The 20,377-nt window shown below is 43.9% G+C and overlaps 1 protein-coding gene across 6 annotated transcripts in view; it reads left to right on the top strand.

The window, feature by feature from the left end:
- The window catches only part of ST3GAL3 (ST3 beta-galactoside alpha-2,3-sialyltransferase 3), a 187,225-nt gene that overhangs the window by 81,815 nt on the left and 85,033 nt on the right, over positions 1-20,377 (top strand). For all 6 annotated transcript variants that reach the window (XM_074376640.1, XM_074376638.1, XM_074376639.1 and 3 more), the window contains one exon: positions 13,060-13,102. In XM_074376640.1, coding sequence (XP_074232741.1) covers positions 13,060-13,102 — 43 coding nt within the window. The remainder of the gene's footprint in view (positions 1-13,059; positions 13,103-20,377) is intronic.

Below are 20,377 nucleotides of genomic sequence, written 5' to 3'. Positions count from 1 at the left end.
ATGTAACCTACCATATTAATTGTCTAAAGAAGAAAAACTACATGATCATGTCAATTGATGATGAAAAAGCCTCTGACAAAATTGAACATCTACTCATGATAAAAACTCTCAGCAAACTTCAAAAGGAACTTTTTCAAACTGATATAGGGCATCTACAAAAAACCTACAGCAAACATCATACTTAATGGTAAGAGACTGCTCTTCCCCTGAGATCAGGAACCACCCTTGAAAGTCCTAGCCAGTGTGGTAAGAAGAAAAAGAAATAAAAAGAATACAGGAAAGGAAGAAATAAAACTAACCCTCCCCATAAGTGACATGATTGCCTACGTAGAAAGTGCCAAGGAATCTAAAAAGCAGTCCTAGAACTAATAACTGACAGGATACAAGATCAAAACACAAAAAATCAATTATATTTCTAGGTACTAGCAATGAATAATTGAAAATCAAAAATTTTTCTAAAAATTACAGTAGCCCCCCAACAAAATACCCCCTCATCTATAAATCTAATGAAATGTGTGGGATCTGTATACTGAAACTTGTTCTTCACCCATTTTCCCCCCATCTACCAAACCATTCAAGCCACAAACCTAGGAATGACCATAATTGTACTTTTTCCTCACTCTGTCCCACCTTTTCTGTCTTCACAGTGTGTTCTTGTCCAGCCAACTCTTTCTTTTAAAAAAAAAAATTCTTTGTGTTTTTTTTTGTTATTTTGGGGGGCAATTTTATTTGGTTCATTTATTTAAATGGAGGTACCAGGGATTGAACCCAGGACCTCGTGCATGCTAAGCACCGCACTCTACCACTGAGCTATACCCTCCCCTCCAGCCAACTCTTCCTAACACCACTGTCCAAGGTACCATCTCCTCCCCTCAAGACAAGTAAACATCTAACTGGTCTCTCGCCTCCCAGGGGTCCATTCTCCACGTTGTACCCAAAGTGACCTTTTAAAAATGTAAATCAGATCATATCTTTATCCCACTGAAATCTCTTCAGTGACTTTATGGTGCATTTAAAATCCAAATTCCATGACCTATAGGACCCGACTTGCTGGCTCCTACTCCAGTTTCTGTTTAATTATCTCAACACTTTCACTTTAGTCCATTTGCCCGTCACCGGCATGCCTGCCATTCCATGAATATGCCAAGTCCCTTCCTGCCCCAGGACCTTTGTACTCACTTTTCCTCTACCTCGACTGCTCTTACCTCCTGCCTTGCATGACTGTCTCAGGTCTTTATTCAAATGTCACCTCTGCAAGAACACCTTCCCAGACCACTTTATGTAAAGTATACAGTAGTCTACTCTCTTGACACCCAGGTCTTCTCTAAGAAGATAGGTCTATTTCTTGTCAGCACTTATCCTTCCTGCAGAGTATCTACTTATTTTCCTGCAGACTGTTGGTCTCCCGAACTACAGTGTAGGTTTCATCTGGCCAGGGACCTTGCTTATCTTGTTCACCACTGTGTCCCTGGTACTTAAAACATTACCTGGCTCATAATAGGTTCTCAGTAAATATTTGTTGAATGAAGAGTAGAAAAATAGAAATAATAATGTCTATCACTTAACGAATGCTTAAAGATTACATAAACAATGGCATATCCATACAGTGGAATACTGTACAGCCATTAAAAATGATGATGAAACTTTATTTTTATTGACACAGAAGATGTCGAGGGTATTGTTGAGTGAATAAACAGAAACAAACAGCATATATATTGAGGTCACATGTAAGTTAAATTATATACACACATTCACACATATAATTGTAGAGATTTCTGGGAAGATGTTCACCAAAATATTTGCAGCAATTAACTTTAGGTAATGAGGGTTTTGAATGGTTCTTACCTCATTGTTTATAAGTTTTTTACATCTGAGTTTTTACAGTAAGTTTGTATTATTCCTGCAACTGGGAAAAAAAAGTTTTTGTTTGGAGAGAGGGACTCTGTCTTTGCTTGGTGATTATTTGTACATATCTACCCCATTAGGTGGTAAGCTCCATGAAGTTTCAGGTACAGTCTGCAGAGTGAATCATTTTTCCCATTTTCTGTCCCATCTGCTCTTTTGACAAATTGTCCTTCATAATCCTCCTGCAGCTTAGCACAGGATGCCCTGGATGGTCTGGACACACTTGGCATCACGAATAGAACTGAGTTCACTGCGTGCTTAGCTCTAGATGTCTGCTTTTTTCCCAGGACAGAGGGGAAATTGTGCATGACTTCTTTGCCTGCTTTGGGATGGGACTTCTACCCACCAATGGAGGTTCCACGCTCCATTGGCTCCCAGTACCGTCACAGCTGTGCTGTGCTTGGGTGAAGGGCTCATAGTCACAGGGGACTCCATCTTATCAGGAGCCCCTTGCGAGGCCTCTCTCCACCCCCACAGCAGTGTACACCCGTTTGAGATTGGACTTCAGTTTGTGAATGTCTAACTTCTTTTACTGGGTCAGTTAAATTAGTCCAGGTCAGTGACTTTTTCTGTGTTTATTTTATAAAACCGCTTTTCCTATTTTAGTTTGTCTTTGATTAATTGATCCTATGTTATGATTTATTTTCCCAACTGGAAATGATGTGGGAGCTGTTTGCACTCTGGTCAGCCCCTCTGGGCCTCTGTTGACTCCCGTGGCTCATGTGTGAGCATGGATGGGCCTTTTGACACCACCCTGGGGCCAGGGTGGGAAGCAGTGGAAGATAACTGCTCTCGTGGCAGCTCTGCTGACATGAAGCTCTGCTTTTCTTGTTTCCTCTCAGGATCAGCGCAGCATAGAGTAAGGAAAAGAAGCTGCAGAGTCTGACCTGGGTCGGTTCAGCAACAGCCCAGCTAGTCCATGTTCTGGTTGTGGCCCTCTCTGATGCTCTGTTTCCTCCTCTGTAAAGCAGAGAAGATACCCAGCTCACGGGGGTCCCAAGCATCAAGCTGAGACTGTGGTCTAGAGGACTGAGCGCAGCATGAGTTCACAGCAGGTGCTCAGTCAGTTGTAATACCCTCCATCTTCCCCTTTGTCTGGCCTGTCTGACCGTCCATTTGCAACTGTTGCCAACTTCTTCCTCCACCCAAGTCATGACATACATTACTTAGGTTTAATGTAGCCCATGACTTTTACTGGAGGCTGTACAGGGCCATTTCTTCAGAAATGCGGGATCTATTTGGGTCAGGTTAGGCCCTCATTCCATTTACACCTCTTCCCTCTGCGCTCAGCAATTCATCACAGCGCAGAGATTGGCGTCAAAGACCCCTTCGGAGAAGACCTGGCTGCAGAGCCATTTCTCCTGTGTGGTTGCAGTTTCCTTGCCTGATGGCCTGCCCTGCTTCTCCGGCTTTTGTGCATTCTGATACGAAGCACTGCAGTTATCTGATAGAACGAAGCCGTGTTTTTATCCCATAAGCTGAACTTTGTCTACTTCAATAATGTTCCTCAAGCTGGCCTTCCTGAGGAATATTCACTGTTGTCATTAGCAGCAGTTATTTCATATTCGTCTGCTTTGTGCAAAGCGCAGTGACAGCCGATGGGAATTTGTGGTGGTTCTTTAGAAAGGGAAGTGGGTCACTGGAGACGGAAAGTGCTGGTAGCACTGCTGGCTCACAGTGGGCACCTGTATTCCTGGAAAGTCCGTTTGGGGGCTCAGTGTACGGAGAGTGGGGCTAGAGTGGGGCACTTCCTTTCAGGGAGCTCTCCCTTCATCCTAGGATAGGATCCCACTGTGTAGCCAGTGCCCCAGCTGTTTATACATGAGAGTATAAGGAGGAAGTGATATTTGCACACCCTGCTAAGATAAGCATGAGGGGACTTAGGGTTATCTAAAGAGGGCATTGTGAAAACATCTGTAATTTTCTTTACATTATGGAATTACGAGGAGCAAAATGAAATACAAAGTATTATGGAACATATCAAATGTTGAATCGCTGTAAAACATAAAAAGAAATATTTTCAAGTTTTTAAGTTAAAAACTTGAGCTTGTTTCACTCATCTTTATCTCAGGCTGTATGCCTCTCAGGTGGTCAGTTTTCATAAATGTTCCATATATGCTTCAAAAGAATGTACATTCTCCACTTGTTGGATGTAGGATCCTCTGTAAACCAAGCTAGTTCAAATTTATTCATTATTCTCTTCAGATCTTCTGATTTCTCACAGATTTTGTAAGCCTGATTTTCCAGTGGTGTATGAGTTTCCCATGTGATGACAAGGGGCCCATTATATATTTCTCCTTGTAATTCTGTTAATTTTGCCTGATACAGAGGGAGGTTTCGTTATTAGGTGCATACACACTGTAGTGTGCGGTCCTTTTTGTTTATATCCAGTTTCTGAACCTCATAGGAGTTTAGATAAGTTCAGAACAATATATCCCTTTGGCAATGGAAGAGTTAATGGTTAATTTCAAAGACTCTTAAGCTTCTGAAAGGCACTTTATACATTCACAGGTCTGACTTGGTGCAGCTGCAGGAGAGGAAGAGCAGAGATTTGCATCATTCATGCAACTTCCCACCTGGAGCCGGGCAAGGACACACATGTGCTCTTTGGTTAGGGGCTCTTTTTTTTTTTTTTTTTTTTTTTTTTTTTTTTTTTTTAATAATGCTGGGCTTCCCACCCTGGCTGAGGCAGGAAGCCTAAACCACCAGACTAAACATCGCTCCTTCACTGTGCAGCTGCGGTCTTGCTTCTTTGACACCTGGGAGGAGAGCACCTTCAGGTGCTGGTAGAGCTGTGCGTGTGCATCAGCACACATTGTGCCTGGTGGCTTGAGAGTCCCAGAGTCTTCCATCCTTATAGATTTGGGATCATTGGACTGCTGGTGAGATCAGATTCTTTCTGCCAGCTTCCCCAGAGGTGAATTGTCCCTGAAAAATTGGTACACTCAAAATAGCATTTCCATTTATAAGCTAAATTTACATGCAACCTCAAGAAACATTTGTACACAGTGAGATGCTCTGAGATCTGCAGCTTTGCTCAGACCCAGCAGTAAGAAGCTCTGCTCCTGTATTCCCAGAGCATTATGCCTGTGACTCCCTGATCGCTTTCTGTTCTAGTTTATATTCCCTTAAGATTGTGTGTTGGCTTTCCTGCTAGTCAGGGAAGTCTGAGGAACTGGGTATAGATTAGACCATCAGTAACAAATTGGGAGTATGCCTCGTATTCAGTAATAGCTCATGAATATGAGAATAGAATGCTTATCAGATAAGATCCCTGGGAGAGCTGGAGATGGGGCAGTGACTGTTTACTCAGGGGTCTCAAGAAGGCTTTGCAGAGAAGGTTAAGTTTTAGGCTTTTATAAATGGCAGGATGTAATTACCTTGGCAAATTTAGAATCATCAAAAGGGAACTCCAAAGTAAAAGCCAGAAACTGAAATTAGGGAAGAGTGCCTAAGAAGAACCAGGGCAAGGTCTCCATAGGCAGTTGACTTCGCTGTAATCAGCTGGATAGGCTGGAAACCAAGCATGGCCAGAGCAAGGGAAGCACCACTGTAAAAGGTGGTCGGACTAGTGACTGCTAGAGGCAGCAAGAGGTGGAGGAAGACAGGTCTTAGGAGGAAGTCAGTTCTTAGGGCTATTCACTAGGCCCTCTTGGTCGCTAGGTCACTCGTTCATTCTTCCATTCATTCAGCACATGTATGAGCCCCAACTGTGCCAGACCCTATATTAGGTACCAGAGATACAGACACATACAGTTAGGATTGTTTATTATAAGCAACAGAAACTGACCCTGGCTAACTTAAAACAGAAAGGAACTTATCAGAAGGACACGGTACCCACAGAATCAAATTAAAAGCCAAACCACTGGCCCTCAGAAAGAGCATGAAGGGCAGTGCTGGGAATTCGGGAATCTAGACTGGAACAGTGGTCCATCTCTTGGATGAAGCATTAGTAGAACTTCTAGTCTAGTGGAGGAGAGCCAGCAGGCAGAGTCTGATGAACGTATAATTACATTTGTATAAGGGAGTAACTATTATGAGGTCAAGTAGGTACACTGTAAAAGGAGCACGCATGCAGGAGGGACACAGCCCAGACAGGAGGGTCCAGGAGGCTCTGCTAAAAGAGGACGTTGGAACTAGGGTCTCAAAGATGAGTAGGAATCAAACCAAATAAAGAGACATTTTAGGCAGAAAAGAAACTGCTTCTAAGAGAAAGGCCTGTGTTGAGAGAACTCATGGCTCATTCAGAGAACTGAAAGAAGGCCCAAGTGGCCAGAGCACACAGCACATAGGGGAGAAGATAGTACAAGACAGAGCTGGAAAGGCAGCTAAGGCCCAGTCGTGAAGGTCCTTGTGGTGCTACAGAAACGTCTGCTAGATTTAGCTTTGGTGACAGCTGTATCTTGAAGGATGAGTTGAGTTTACCCAGTCAGCAAGGTGAATGGGGGCATTTCAGGTAGAGGGAAAGTCACCTGTGACAGGTGTCAGGCATGACGGCTGCCTGGAGGGGGTGGCGGAAGGCAAGGCTGGAAGACAGGCGGAGACAGACTGCGCGGTTGCCGCATGGCCCAAGCAGCAGTGAAGGCTCCAGCAAAAGCAGCGGCCACGGTATAGGAAGGAGGATTTGTATTTAGAAATGAGAGAAATAGGGCACACCAAAACTTTCATTCTCGGAGGACTGAACGGTAATGCCATTACCAGAGAAACAACAGGGCTAGGGGGACAGGGGAAGGTAAGTCTGATTTTCAGCGTTTTGAGTTTGAGGTGACTCTGAGTCATTTAGGGGCAATGTGTAGGAAATACCCAATGTGAAAGGGGGTGGGGAATGATACTGTAAGTAAAGGGAAAGGCAGGCATGAAGGTCTGGAGATGGTAAAGATACTTTGGAGGAAAAAAAAATAGTTGAGTCTGGCTAGGACATAGAAGTGTCAGGGCACATGGGGCGATGCAGGGAGTCAAAAAGTGAACTTGAGATGATCACTACAGGTCAGATCATGAAGGTCCTTGTAAACCAAGAGACTGAGATTTATTCTGGGAACAACAGAGGCCATTTAGATTTTTGAGCAGTTACGACATAATCATATCTATCTTATAGAAAGCTAGCTCTGGTTACCTCATGGAGAATCCAGCAGAAAGAGACAAGATGGGACCCAGGGAAGCCTGGTAGGAGGCAGTTGCTAGTAATGCAGGTGAGAAGTGACGCTTAGTCAAGGATAGTAGAAATGGAGAAAAGTAAGTGGATTTGCGATCCACTTAGAAGATGAAATTAAAAGGGCGTGGTAGTGAATTAATGAAATAAGAGAGAAGCAAGAATCAGGGAGTTCTCTCAGGTTTCAAGCTTGGGCAGTTGGGTGAAAAGTGGTGGCATTCATTAGGGTAGGGAATACAGGAGGAGCTCTGTATGTGAGAGTGGTGAAAATGAACTCTGTGTGAGGCAGCCTGAGTTTCAAGTGCCTATAGGATATCAAAGTGGAAATGTCCAGGGGACAGCTGGGTACACAAGTCCAGAACTCAGGAGAGAAGGCTGGACAGGAAGGAGAACCCAAACAGAACCCAAGAGTCTTCCTAAGAGGAAACAGAGTTGAGAATTTGAGGGAACCAAGGCAGCCAGAATTCACGGGCAGAGTACAAGAGAGGAGAGAGCTGCACACAGAGAAAGCACTGGACTCCTCAGCTGATCAGAGCATGTGTGTGAGGAAACGACTGGAAGCCAGGGAAAGAACCTGGAAAGGAGGAGGCAGAATAGCCCCTGCAGCTCACACCTAGGAATAGTGGGGAAATGCCACAATACATGGGGCATCACATAGCGTACTCAGAAGGGTATTGCCTTGGCAGAGGGGCAAAATTAGTAACGGTGCAAATTAGCCGTAGACTAACGTCCACTTTTGTCTCTAACCCTCACCCTACATAGCTTAAAAGCAAGCCTTGAAATGATCAAACTGTTTCTAAGTAATTTAAGTGCACTTCAAAAATACTTAAGGAATGCACAAATATCCTGCACCCAACATGGGAAAATGCATATTATTGGCATCCAATCAAGAATGACCGGGCAATTCAGAAAAGCTTGAAAGTACAACCCATAGTGAGGGGGGAAACCAATCAATAGAATCAGACATAGAGATGACACAAATGATAGAATTAGTAGGCAAAGACATTAAAATATATTCCATACTTCAAGAAGGTAGAAGAAAGCATGAGGATATCAAGGAAAGACATGTAGGATATAAGAAAGAAACCTAGAGCTAAGAAAATAGTTTTTGAGATGAAAGTATACTAAATAAATAAATAGCAAATTAGACACTGCAGAAGAAAAAACAGTGAACTAGAAGAGACATCAGTACTATCCAAAATGAAATACAGAGTGAAAAATTACTGGAAAGAAATGAACAGAGCATCAATCAATGAGTGGTGGGACTTCATGCAGCCTGACGCATGTGTAGTCAGAGCCCCCAGGAGAGAGGGGAGGGCAGGAAATTTTTTGAGGGAATAATGGCCAAGATTTTTTCAAGTTTGATTAAAACTTTAAACCCCCAGATCCCAGAAGCTCAGCAAACCCCAAACACAAGGAAAATGATGAAAAGTGCAGCACAGCACTTCATAAGCATTCCCTTCTCACTACCCACAGGTCCTTAGCATTTGAGAGAAAAAGCAGCTGCCCATTGAGAGCCGCAGGAAAAGCCCAGTCTCTCAGGGCAGAGCCAGGCTTCAGGTCGGCCAGAAGGTAGAGGGAAGTAAGCCAGGTAGTTGGCATTGGAAGTTCAGAGGGCATCATGAGACAGATTTAAAGAGGAGACTGGACAGGGAAGAGAAAACCCACAGCAGAATGCGGATGTGAGAAGAAAGTCCGTGGCCCATTTTAGCGGTGGTCGTACCTATTGTATCTGGGAGATTCAGCCAGCTCTATGTTTTCCAAGGACTTCTGCTGTTCCCAGGAGCTTTTATTTGTTCAGGACAGCACGTTCCTCCTTCTGGTAAAATGCTCCTTCTAACCAGATGTGTCATGTTGGAATCAGAATTTGATACAAACCCCATCTCCTTGAGCACTGTGACGAAGACAGGGGTGAGGAGCTGATGCAAGCTAGACCACTTCGATCCCTTCCCGGGGAGTTTGCCATCAGGAGCAGAGACCGGGTCCATCCCCTTCTCAGTGGCTGAGCTGAAGATTCAGCCTGCAAGTTGCTGCCGGCTGTTTCCTAACTTAGGAGGAGAGCTAGTCAGGGACAGCAGAGCTAACTGAGGGAAGCCTGAAGCCTGCTGGCATTCGAGTCCCTTTCGGTCTTCCCCGAAGTCGTCTGCACCCTGACCCTTCCCACGCTTTGGTTATGTGAAACAAACCAAACTGCCCTACTTGCCTAAGCTGGTACAACCAGTATGTAGGACATGCAGGAAACATCAGGGGATAATCACAGCCACTTTCATTGGTCTCTCTCTGTCCCGTTAAGATGTTTTCAGTGCGGGAGGTCCAGAGAATTTTTTGGTACCTATGAGGTAATAAGAATCCTGTGGTCACACTGAGTCACCAGTTCCAAAATTAGAGCGTCCCCGCCTTATATAATAGTCGCAGCTTTCAGTTCATTCAGAGCTGCCCCCGCATCAGGGCTTAGTACCAGCAATGCTGACCCAGGGAAGGGGATGTGCCCTGCTTGTCCTTCTCCCACTGGTCCCTCAGTAGCTGGCTGCAGTTTCTGACCTCTGGAATTGGTGGGGAAGGGAGAGAGAGAATGAGCAGAGAAGACAGAAGATAGTGTCGGCACTGCGCTGGCAAGTGTGTTAAGCTGACTCTTGTGGGGTGCTCTCGTAGACGTTTTGGAGACCACTCTCTCTAGGGACCTCTCCTCTGCAGGTCCCCTGATGTGGGTCATGCACTCACAAAAACCCTGTCGCTCACTCCTGTAGCTCCTGGGACTCCCAATGTCCACTCTCACTTCTGTTTGCTGAGGACCCAACAGCCCTCTGGGCAGATCTTTTGGAAAGGACCTGAAACAACCAAACACTAGCTTATTCATGCCTCCTTCTCTGCAACAAATTCTAGAGGTCAGTTCTGATGCAGCTCTATCCTCCCCAGCCAGCCCATCTTGCGTCCTTCGTACTTCTCAGGTAGAACTCAGGCACCTGGCAGTCCGCTGTGTTTCTCATTCTTTACGGGTCATGTGTTGAGCTTCCCTCACCAGGCTTAAGTAAGAGACAACTACTAAGGGAGGTGGAGTTCTGCCCCTTCAGGGTAGTGGAGTTCATACACTGCTTTCTCCATAGAAATTCTTCAAGTCTTCTCTCTTTTAATCTCTCACCATCAGTTACTTTTATATTTGATGTAGGAGAGCCTTTAGAATTATGTAACACATTTTCAGATATTACCTTAGAAAACTTAAAACCTAGTCTAGCATCTCACTTCAGTGTCTGAAAATTTACCATCCTAGAGGCTGGGCTAAAACTTTCTTAGCATCCTGTTAGAATTTGACTTGGATTTATGACCAATGTGACCAAATAATCCTGATAATAATAGTCAACAAATATTTATGAAGCATCTCCTGTGTGCAGCCACAAAAGAGAGCTGCTTCTAGCCCTCCTGAGCTGCTCGTCCAGGGCAGCATTTACAGACCAGCGGCCTGCTGGCTGCGTCCTGCCCCTGGGCATACTGTGGTTGAGCCTCATAATCATTAATTTTTTTCTCGAATCTTTTGCCAATATTTACAAATTGAGAAATTTTACCTTAGAAGTTCCAGATTCTTGGCTTTAAAAAATTAGAAAATGTGGCAACGCCAGGCCTGCACTGCTCCTTGGTGTAGTTGGCTGGAGGTGGGGGAGGCTGCTCTTTCCGACAGGGCATAGCGTCTCCAGATGGACTCCGTTCCCTTTTGGTGGCTCTGAGACCTGAAGCCAGTGTCAGTGGCCATTTACCATTGGGCACATGCAGTTACCTTTTCTTAAATTAAGAGTAAAATGAAATGTCTCTGGTACTTGTGTCTCTTAACAAAAGAGAACAAACAACAGATAGTCCAAGAGAGCCATGGAAGGACAGGACATAATTGATTTAGAAATGCAAAGTGTTCTTACATATTTAATGTGCAATTAGTGTGTGTGCGTGTAAAACAGAACTTAAGATGCCATTGGAAAATGACCCACGGATATAATTATGGTTACTATACAAAAATAAGTGATGAAAAAAGACCTTTCAACAGGATCTGTTTTCAGTGCAGCTAAAGTAAGTGGTGTGAGCTGCTGTGAGAGGGCATTACATTCTCCCACTTCTCTGGTTTATGTTATCTTCTTGCTTGGCCCCTGACATTTGAGTTTGCAGCAAAGGAAAAGCATTCTCTGGCCTCTCTGGAGGGAATCAGCCAAAGTGTGGATTCATCGTATGTCCAAGGAAGTCTTAGCTCGGGTCTGAGGAGCGGCAGGAGGGTTTCCCCAGTGTTATGGCCACGTGGGGAAAAAGCAGCAGGTGTTGGCAAGTTAACGAGGTTTTCTTTTTCATGCAGTGATAAAATAGGATTGAAAGAGCATTAAAATTTGAAACTAACTCTTTTGGCAAATTTTGTTTTCAGTTTATTTTAAAAATTGAAATCTTACTGATTTTTTAGAAGTTCCTGATGTATTAAGCAAAGTGTCTCATCCATTCATCTGAATTAGAGCAAAACCAGGATTATTTTGAGGAAAGGCTTTCACTTGCCTGAGCGTATTCTCTTGGAAGGCAAGCCTTCTGTTGAGTTGTGTGTCCTAGTTGGTTTATCTTCCGTTTTAGTAGGAGGAATTATTCTCTCCCCGAAGCTCAGCTGCTTGTGAAAGCACACAGTCTGGCCTTAATTGGCCTTGCAGAGTGGCTCTTGTGAGATACTTGTCCGTGTGTGTAACTTCCCTCTTTAGCCATTCATTGCTTATTAAAGACTGAATTCCTTGAAAGCCGTGCTGTATGGCCTTTTCCAAAGTTGTTTGGTCTTGGTATTCTGTTTTATCCTCAAATTAAGCCAGGCCAGCTGAGAGCTGCATTCCTAGACCACCTTATTTTGACACAGCACTCTATACACACACACACACACACACTCCAGTCATTGAACAGAGCTATATGAAACAATCTTATAACACTTTCTGTCATTTCTTTTTTTTTTAATTGAAGTACTGTCAGTTATAATGTGTCAGTTTCTGGTGTACAGCGCAATGTCCCAGTCATACATATACATACATATATTTGTCTATCATTTCTTTATAAAAATATGTTTGAGGACACAGGAAACTTCTCTGAAGTGTTATTACCAGAAAGAGCTAGGATTCTCCTAGTTTATTTCATGGATACTCTAAACCATTGTATCAGTGCTTTGCACTTAGTTTCAGCTGTGAGAAATCTTGGGGCTAGATCTGTAATCCTTTTCCAGCAAACACATAAAAGCTTAGGACATCTACTTTTGGCATTCTTATCCTGGCTGCTTTTTATTATTTTTCCTATGCTTATTTCCCCCTTGGCCCCAGATTTCTTCTTTTTTAAAATCTTGTACTGCATACAGTTTTTAAAAACTTCTTCAACTTCATTTTAGAATGAGGCAAGATACAGAGAAATTAAATAAAATAATGATTTATCATTTGTTTCAAACATCTTACCAGGTTTTTTTTAGATTTCATTTTAAATTTCCTACACCCTTTATTAAATCAAATCTATCACTTCTTTGTAATTGTCATGAAGAGGATCACTGCCATGGGTTTGAGGACCCTTGGCTGCCATATCTTCACCCCAAAGTTAACATGGCTGATTCAGCACAAATCTGAGAACTCAGAGCTTAGAGAAAGCAGAGACTGCTTCTGACCCTCTTACTTCTCCAGGGGTCCCGTGTTGTGGTTTACTAAATTTCAGCTTCAAGCACAACATTTGAACAGGAAGGCAGTTACAGACCAGCATAGGCCTGTTTGGCCTACAAGGCCTAGGAAGTACCGGCATGGAACCTGGTCCTTCACAAGGCAGGTGTTCAGCAAGAGTGTGGTGACTTAACTTTATTTGCAGCTTAGGTGTTTGGATCTGTCCTTTGAAGCAGTTGTCTGCCACCCCTGGTCAGGGCCTGGGGAATGCAATCTGCTCCTGTCACCCATGTTCCTGGGGAATGCAATCTCCTAGTGTCAGCTGTGCTCGACATCACTGACATTTCCTGCTTTGCTTTTCTTTTTCAGAGTATGATCGTTTGGGCTTCCTCCTGAAGCTGGACTCTAAACTGTGAGTAGAATGAGAGCAAGCCTTGACTGTGTGGTAGAGAGCTCTGTGAGAGCTGGGGGCCATTCCTGGAGGGTCATCTCTCACCACCCCTGGGGTTGTTGGGGGATTCCCAGGGCCTCTGTCCTCAGTCTGTCGGCAGAATCCTGGAGTCTGCTGGGGCCCAGAGAGGATGGGGTTGTGGGTACAAACATAAGGCCTGGCAGACACAGACAGCTCATTACAGAAGGAGCCACTGCCAGGAGTTTGAGGGATGAGAAGGAAAGTCCTCTGCTGCAGAGTGGAGGGTGATTGAGTTGCAGCAGGAGGCGGGGGCCTTTCAAAGATGCTCTGCAGCCTGGCATGCAAAACCTCCCATGATCAGCTTTCCTCCCCACCTTAACTCCTGTCACTCTCCCACGGGTAAACCCTCCCTTTCCCTCTCTCTGCCTTTGCATGTGTTTGTTATCTGTGTCTGCAATCCCCTTTCCTTGCTTGTCCACTGGGAAAACTCAAAGGCCACCTCCCTACACGAAATGATCTCTTCCTCTGCTTCCTGTGAATTTTCTGCCTCTGGCACCCATTATCTCATTATTTTATAATTAACCATGTAATAGTTATTAATTTAAGTAACAGCACAGTCTTGGAGCTGGGCCAAGCTGGGTTCAAATCCCAGATTGCCATCTACTTTCTTTCTGACTTGGGGCAGGCCACTTAACCACTCTAAGCCTCAGTTTCACCTGTAACATAAGGATGTGAATATGCCTTCCTCACAGGGTTGTGGTAAGGATTGAATTGAAATGATGAATTCACAGGGGCTTTCAAGTAAGTATCTAATCCTTTCAGTATCCTCCCTGTTCTAGCCCTCTCAGTCTCCCTAGCACCTAGGCAGGGCTGGCATGTGTGTGTTAGGTGCTCAGTAAACATGAATACACGGAGCCTGGATGACAGCTGGTTACCTGTGCTCTTCCCTCGTTAGACTGGGCTGCCTTGAGATGGGGCTGAATCCCCTCTGTGCTCGTGCCCTGCACAGCACCTCTCACATGGTTGATGTGCAGTAAATGGTTGCAGAACTGCCTGTGGCTCCTTTCTGTGGTTAGTCATCTTCATATGCCTCTGCCCTTGGCCCATACCAGACAGACGTGAAAGGTCGGAATTATGTCCCCTTTCTTTCCTCTTTTGTACGAGGCCTTGACCACAATTGCTTCTGATGGTGACGGCTGCACCTACCTACAAGACCTCAAACCCGGGGTTGTTTGGCTTTCCTGCTGAGTTGTCTGGCATCTAGCCCCCTTACCCTGGCATCTGGCTTCTTGGCTCTGGTGCCTCTTCCTATGAGTTCAGGCATTGTAATTCTCTCAGTTTTTATATATCGTGGAGGCAGCCATGAGGGAAGAGTGGTCTGTTCTTTATACCAAGCTAGTAGAGAGATGTCAGCGACGTGTTAACACCTGGGGAATCGGGCTGGATTATGCTAGTAATTCACAGCCTTCACCCTTAGAAAATTCTTGTTTTAGTGCTCTGGGCAAAAAACAAATCAGGAATAAGCTATAAGAAGTGAAATACAACCAGAATGGAAGAGATGTAGTAATTTACCAAGTCGAATCACGTTGATGAACGAAAGACATGTTACCCAGGACATGCTAACTACAGTATTTAACCTGTCTTCAGTGGTGTAAGGGGGGATTAGGAGGGCATTCCTGCACTGCTCTCCTGACAGCTGGGTGGTACACAGTAGGTGGTGTACCAGGCCAGTTCCATAAACCGTTGGAATCAACTTGGTCTTTAGCCCAGAGAATTGGTTTGGCCTCATTAGATTTAACTCCCAATTTAAGGTATAAGCTAGAACATTCCTGCCTCTTACTGCAAAGGTTTTTCCAATCCAGTGCTGTCTTCAGAACAAAGCACAGATCTGTGGGAAAGGTTTTTAACTGCTTTCAGGGAGAAGTTTCCAAGTTAAAGATTCTGGGTTTTAGAAGGAATTCCTTAGCAACGCTCAGTTTTCCCCTTATGAAGTCTTTCTCTGCTGTGTTGTGTTCTATTTCTGATGTATAGGAAAGATCCTGAACTAGGATCAAACTGGATTTGATACAATTCTGAGCAGCCCTTGCTGCATAGAATTATACGGCCCTAGATAATTGATTTTAGCTCTCTGGATCACAATTTTCCCTTATGAAAAATATAGATAATAATACCCACTTCCTTAGGTTTTTATGAAGAATAAAAGAAAGAGTTCTATAAAGTATGAATAAATATGCAAATGTAAGAATTGCTTTTTATTTATTTTGATTGATTTGTTTAGCTTCTGTAGTAAAAGAATTCTTATGTTCTGGAAAATTTTAAGCCATTATGTCTTTAAATACTGCCTCTATCCCACTTTCTCTCTCTACTCCTTTTCTGAAACTCTGATTAAGTGTTAGACCTTCCCATTCTAGCCTCCAGGTCTACTGACTTCCGTATTTTCCATCTTTTGATGCTTTCTGCATTAAGCTGGAACCCCGAAAGACTCAGCATAAGGATAAACTAGGACTAAACCTGCACCCCTAAACTAGGACTGCAGGGAAGATTGCCAGAGCCCTGAGTGGATCAGGGCACTAAGTCTATAAAAAAGAAACTCTTGATATTCACAGCGAGGGCTCTCATCACTCAGGTGAGCCCTCAAACCATGAACTCAGTCCAGGACATTCCAGGCTGGTAGTGCCTTTGAGCTCCTGGCAGAAGCAAATGCAGACCCTTTCTGGAGGAAGACATGAGTTCTTTACAAATAACTTTTCAAGGAAATGAATAGCTCAAGGTGAAAAATAACTAAGCACACAGGAAACAAGGCTCCATTAGGGAGAACCATGAACAACAACAAAGGGGGACCTACGAAGACTTCTGAAATTGGAATTATCAGACACAGTTTATAAAACAATTAGATACACTGTATTTGAGGAAATAAAGATAAAAATTGAACTATATATATATAAAGGGAAGTATAAAAAGCAAAATAGTAGATTGGAAAAACAAAAATTCTAGAATTGAAAAATACAGTGACCAAAATTAAAAACTCAATAGAAGGATTTAGCAGCAGATTAGATACAGTTGAAGACAGAATTAGTGAACTTGAAGCTAAGTCAGAAGAAATGACTAAAACAGAGGTTGGCCAGCTTTTTTTTTGTGAGGAGCCAGTCAGTATTTCAGGGTTTGGGGACTTCACTGTCTGTGTCACAACTACTCACCTTTGCTGCTGTAACATGAAAGCATGCACAGGCAGCGCATGGACAAGTGAGTATGGCTGTAGCTGTAGCCAATAAAACTTTATTTACAGGCACTGTAATTTCAATTTCATGTAACTTTTACGTCATTAAATATTATTCTTCTAATTTTTTTAATCAACCATTAAAAATGTAAAAGATGTTCCTAACTCCACAGACCATACAAAAAACAGATAGCAGGTCAGATTTGGCCCACAGATCATACTTGGCTGGCCCTTCATTGAGAGTGCAGTACCAGTGTATCTGCATGAGAAGTGCCTCCCCACCCTAGGTGTTCTCAAATCTTGAAATCCGTTTACAGTTGACCCTTGAGCTACACGGTTTTGAACTGCAGTGAGTCCGCTTCTACGTAGATCTTTTCAACAGTAAACACTAGCACTACACAGTCTGCCATTGATTGCATTCGTGCATGTGCGATTGCATATATGGAGGGCTGACTGTAAGTTATATGCAGATCTTTGACTGTGTGGAGGGTCAGCGCCCCTAACCACCTTGTTGTTCAAGGGGCAACCATATATAGAAATATTCTATTAATTATTATTATTAAAATATAGAAATCTTCCTAAAATATCTCTATATCCAGTGATACTCCAAACATCTGGAAATAGATGTTTTGGGGTTTTTTTTTTCTTCACTGTATTCTTTTAATTACGTCTTTGCAGAGTAACTAGTTTCCTATTTCCTTTGAGGGTTCCCTCAATTCTTGTATCTACATGACAGAATCATTTGTTGGTGCTATGAAAATTATTCGGAACACTTAATATGCACTGAGCTGTACAAAACCTTCTTTTAACTGCAAACTCTGTTGTTCAGGAGGGCAGTGTTTTTTGGAGGTTAAAAACGTGGGCTGTCGAGTCAGACAAGGATTTTTAAAGCCCAGTTACACATCTTACTAGCTATAATCTTGAGTGAGTTATTTAACTGCTGAGCCTCAGTTTCCCATTCTGAAGTTGGGATAATAGTAATCACCCAAGGATGAAATTCAACCTATCCTTATCGATGTTTGGTAAACCGGGAAGGATATAGCCCCTAAATGAGATCTGAACCTCAGCTTGCCTCCTGCTTCATGCCACAGATTTCATTTCCTCACTCATTCTTTTAGCAAATATTTTATGAGTGCTGACTGTGTGCTTTGTAATTGGGATAAAACTGAAATTCTAAACCCATGTGAACAGCCTTAGAAGCCTGATTGGAAAGGATGTCTTGTGAGCTGAATCTTGGTGAAGGGGCAGGGAGTAGATGAGAACAGCAAGTGGGGGTAAGAAGTAGTATTTCTGGATAGCATGAGCGATGGACAGGTTTTTTTTTTTTTTAAATAAAGATGATATACTTGTGTCTTGGAAGCATAAATGGAGCACAGAGAGGGTATGAGGGATCCTCAGATGCATGGGGTATAAAGGAAATGGTGTTTTCAGGGCTCAGGTTTCTATGAAAGCAGAAGATGGAAGGAACATTCACTGAAAAAGTGAGGCTGTGAAGAAACAAAAGTTCATGGAAGACAGTGGAAAGTTAAGAGTCTGGTAGGGGAAGGGTGGTGGGGGAGAAGCAGGAGATTGGACCAAGAAGAGGAAGCCACAGAGAGCAGTGACTTGGGCATGAGAAAACCCACAAGGATATCATTGAGGGGGTGAATAACCAGGATGTGAGGCTGGTGAGCTGGGTTTTGCTGGCCTCAGAATTGCCCGGGAGTTAACCTTGTGTTCCCTTGTGGGTGGGCACTTAGGCTGCTCAGGGCATTCAGCTGCAGTCTTACTGGATGATACCTCCAGAGGCTTCAAGTCTGGTCCCTGGGGAGGCTCTGGGTTCCCTGAAAGGAGTCTGCTGTCCAAAGTGCAGGGCCCTAGGGAAAGGTTCAGGGCTCCAGGCTGCTGCCTAGACATTGAGGTAAGCACTTCCTCATTCATTCTTTCTTGAGCAGCTACTATGTATCTTTTGTGTCAGGCAGTATCCTATGCTCTGAGGATATACCAGTGAACAAGGTGGTCTGTAAACAGAAAGTGTGATAAGTAATTAATGTTTTCATTATCTTGGAAGCTGATGAGTGTTATGGAAGAAAACAGAGCAGGAAAAAGAAATGCTGGAGAAGAGACTGCAAGTTTAAAGGGGATAGTCAGGACAGGCTCATTGCAAGGTGACGTTTGAGCAAAGACTCACAACAAAAGAGAGGGAGTTAACCCTGCCAGTATCCAGAGGCAGAGCACTTCAGACAGAACCCTGAGGAAATCTCAGTCTCAGTTATGAGGAACATGACACCAGGAGCCAGGAATGTGCCCATGGTCCAGCCCAGAGAAGAGCCATCTGGAGCCTTGATGGCGCCAGACCCTGGTGTCCAGGTGTGTTTTTCCTGGGCTGATGTCAGCCTTCTGGAACCTGATTTAATTAAATGGAGGTGTCATCTGTTTCAGCTGGATGTGGGTGGGTGCTCCGTGCTCTGGGAAAGCACCTGTGTCCTGCCACAGTGGGTGTTTTATGGTAGCCGTGTGGGCAAGAGTGTGGGGGCCTTAATGCTCAGTCTGATTTTATAAGGAATTCTGCATGAAGACCCAAAGATACAGGAGCCAAAACCAACAACTTCTAACCCCCAAAGGCTTGTGAAAACCCAGCCAATTGTGAAAGGCCTGTAAACACGGAGCAGTCTAAAATATACCCCAAGGCATAGTTTACTATTTCCAGAACCACCTGCCAGGTTCCCTATGGCTGCAGGAGGAACGTGTGTATTGAGCACCTACTCTCCGCACAATTCCATGCTAGGTACTTTCTGTGTTACCTGTTCTGCACAACAACTGCTTACACAGTCTCATTCAGTCTCGTGGCTTTTATATCATCTATGTGCTGATGACTCCCAAATTTGTATCCCCTTTCCCCACACTCCAGACTCATGTATCCACTTGCCTCCTTTACTTGGCTGTGTAATAGGCATCTCACATTTAACATGTCCAGAAACAAACACCTGATTCTCACCCCTGCCTCCCAGAATCTTCCCTAGTCCAGTAAATGGCCACTTCATCCTTCCGGCTGTTAAGCATCGTATCTTTGACACCAAACTGATCATTAGCAAACTCCACTGGCTTTACCACCACTTCTCACCGCTTGACCTATCACTGTGTGCCGACAGCCATCATCTCCTACCTCCTCGTTGCACTCCTATCTGCTCTCCTTGCTTTCATGGTTGCTGCCCTGTGGTCTGCTTCCACACTGAAGCCAAAGCCATCCTGTTAAAATGCAAGATGGCTCTGGCTACTCCTGAGATCTGAACCGTCCAATGGCTCCCCATTTGTCTTAGAATAAGAACCAGAGTTTTTACCACGTTCAACCATGCTCATGATCTGGACCACATTTTCTCACTACTCTCCTTGTTTATTATTCCATACTGGGCTCCTTGTTGTGCCTCAGGTACTCCAGGTCCATTCCTGCCTCAGACTCTTAGCATTTGCTCATTCCTTTGGGACGCTCTTTCCCAAACACCTGCAGAGATTGCTCCCTTCCTCACCTCTTCAGACATTAGCGCAAATGTCCCCTTCTAAGATGTTCCCTGCCCATGCCATTTAAAATTATATATCCATCCCCCATTAGCATCCCCTGTTCCCCTTACCGTGTCATTTTTCTCCAGAGTGTTTATCACTGTTGGACTCCACTTGTTGACTGTCTGTCTCACTTGAGGGAGGGCAGCAGTGGGGGAGTGGGGAGGGGGTTCTAATTTGTTCACTGCTATTTCCTAGCACCTAAAACATTGCCAGCACTTAGTGATTGCTCAGTAAATATTTGTTGGTTGAATGTGTGAATTGGCGGACCACTCTATGAAGTAGGAAGTATTTAAATGCATGTAACAAATGAGAACCATAAAAGCAATTTACTGTGTTCCCAGAACCATATGTGGTGAAGCCAGCATCCCAACCATTCTCTGCCTGGCTCCAAACATCCTACTTGTCGCACTATTCAACATAGGTTTCTATTTTTTCCAAATTCACACTGTCAGTTTGATCCTAAGTTTGAGCAACTACAAAAACTTTGTAAGGGCAGGAACTGTGAATGTCCCACTCAT

This window comes from Camelus bactrianus, chromosome 13, assembly GCF_048773025.1.
Source record: "Camelus bactrianus isolate YW-2024 breed Bactrian camel chromosome 13, ASM4877302v1, whole genome shotgun sequence".
Lineage (NCBI taxonomy): Eukaryota > Metazoa > Chordata > Mammalia > Artiodactyla > Camelidae > Camelus > Camelus bactrianus.
The sequence above is the reverse complement of the archived record's forward strand: the minus strand, read 5'-3'. Positions and strand labels throughout refer to the sequence as shown.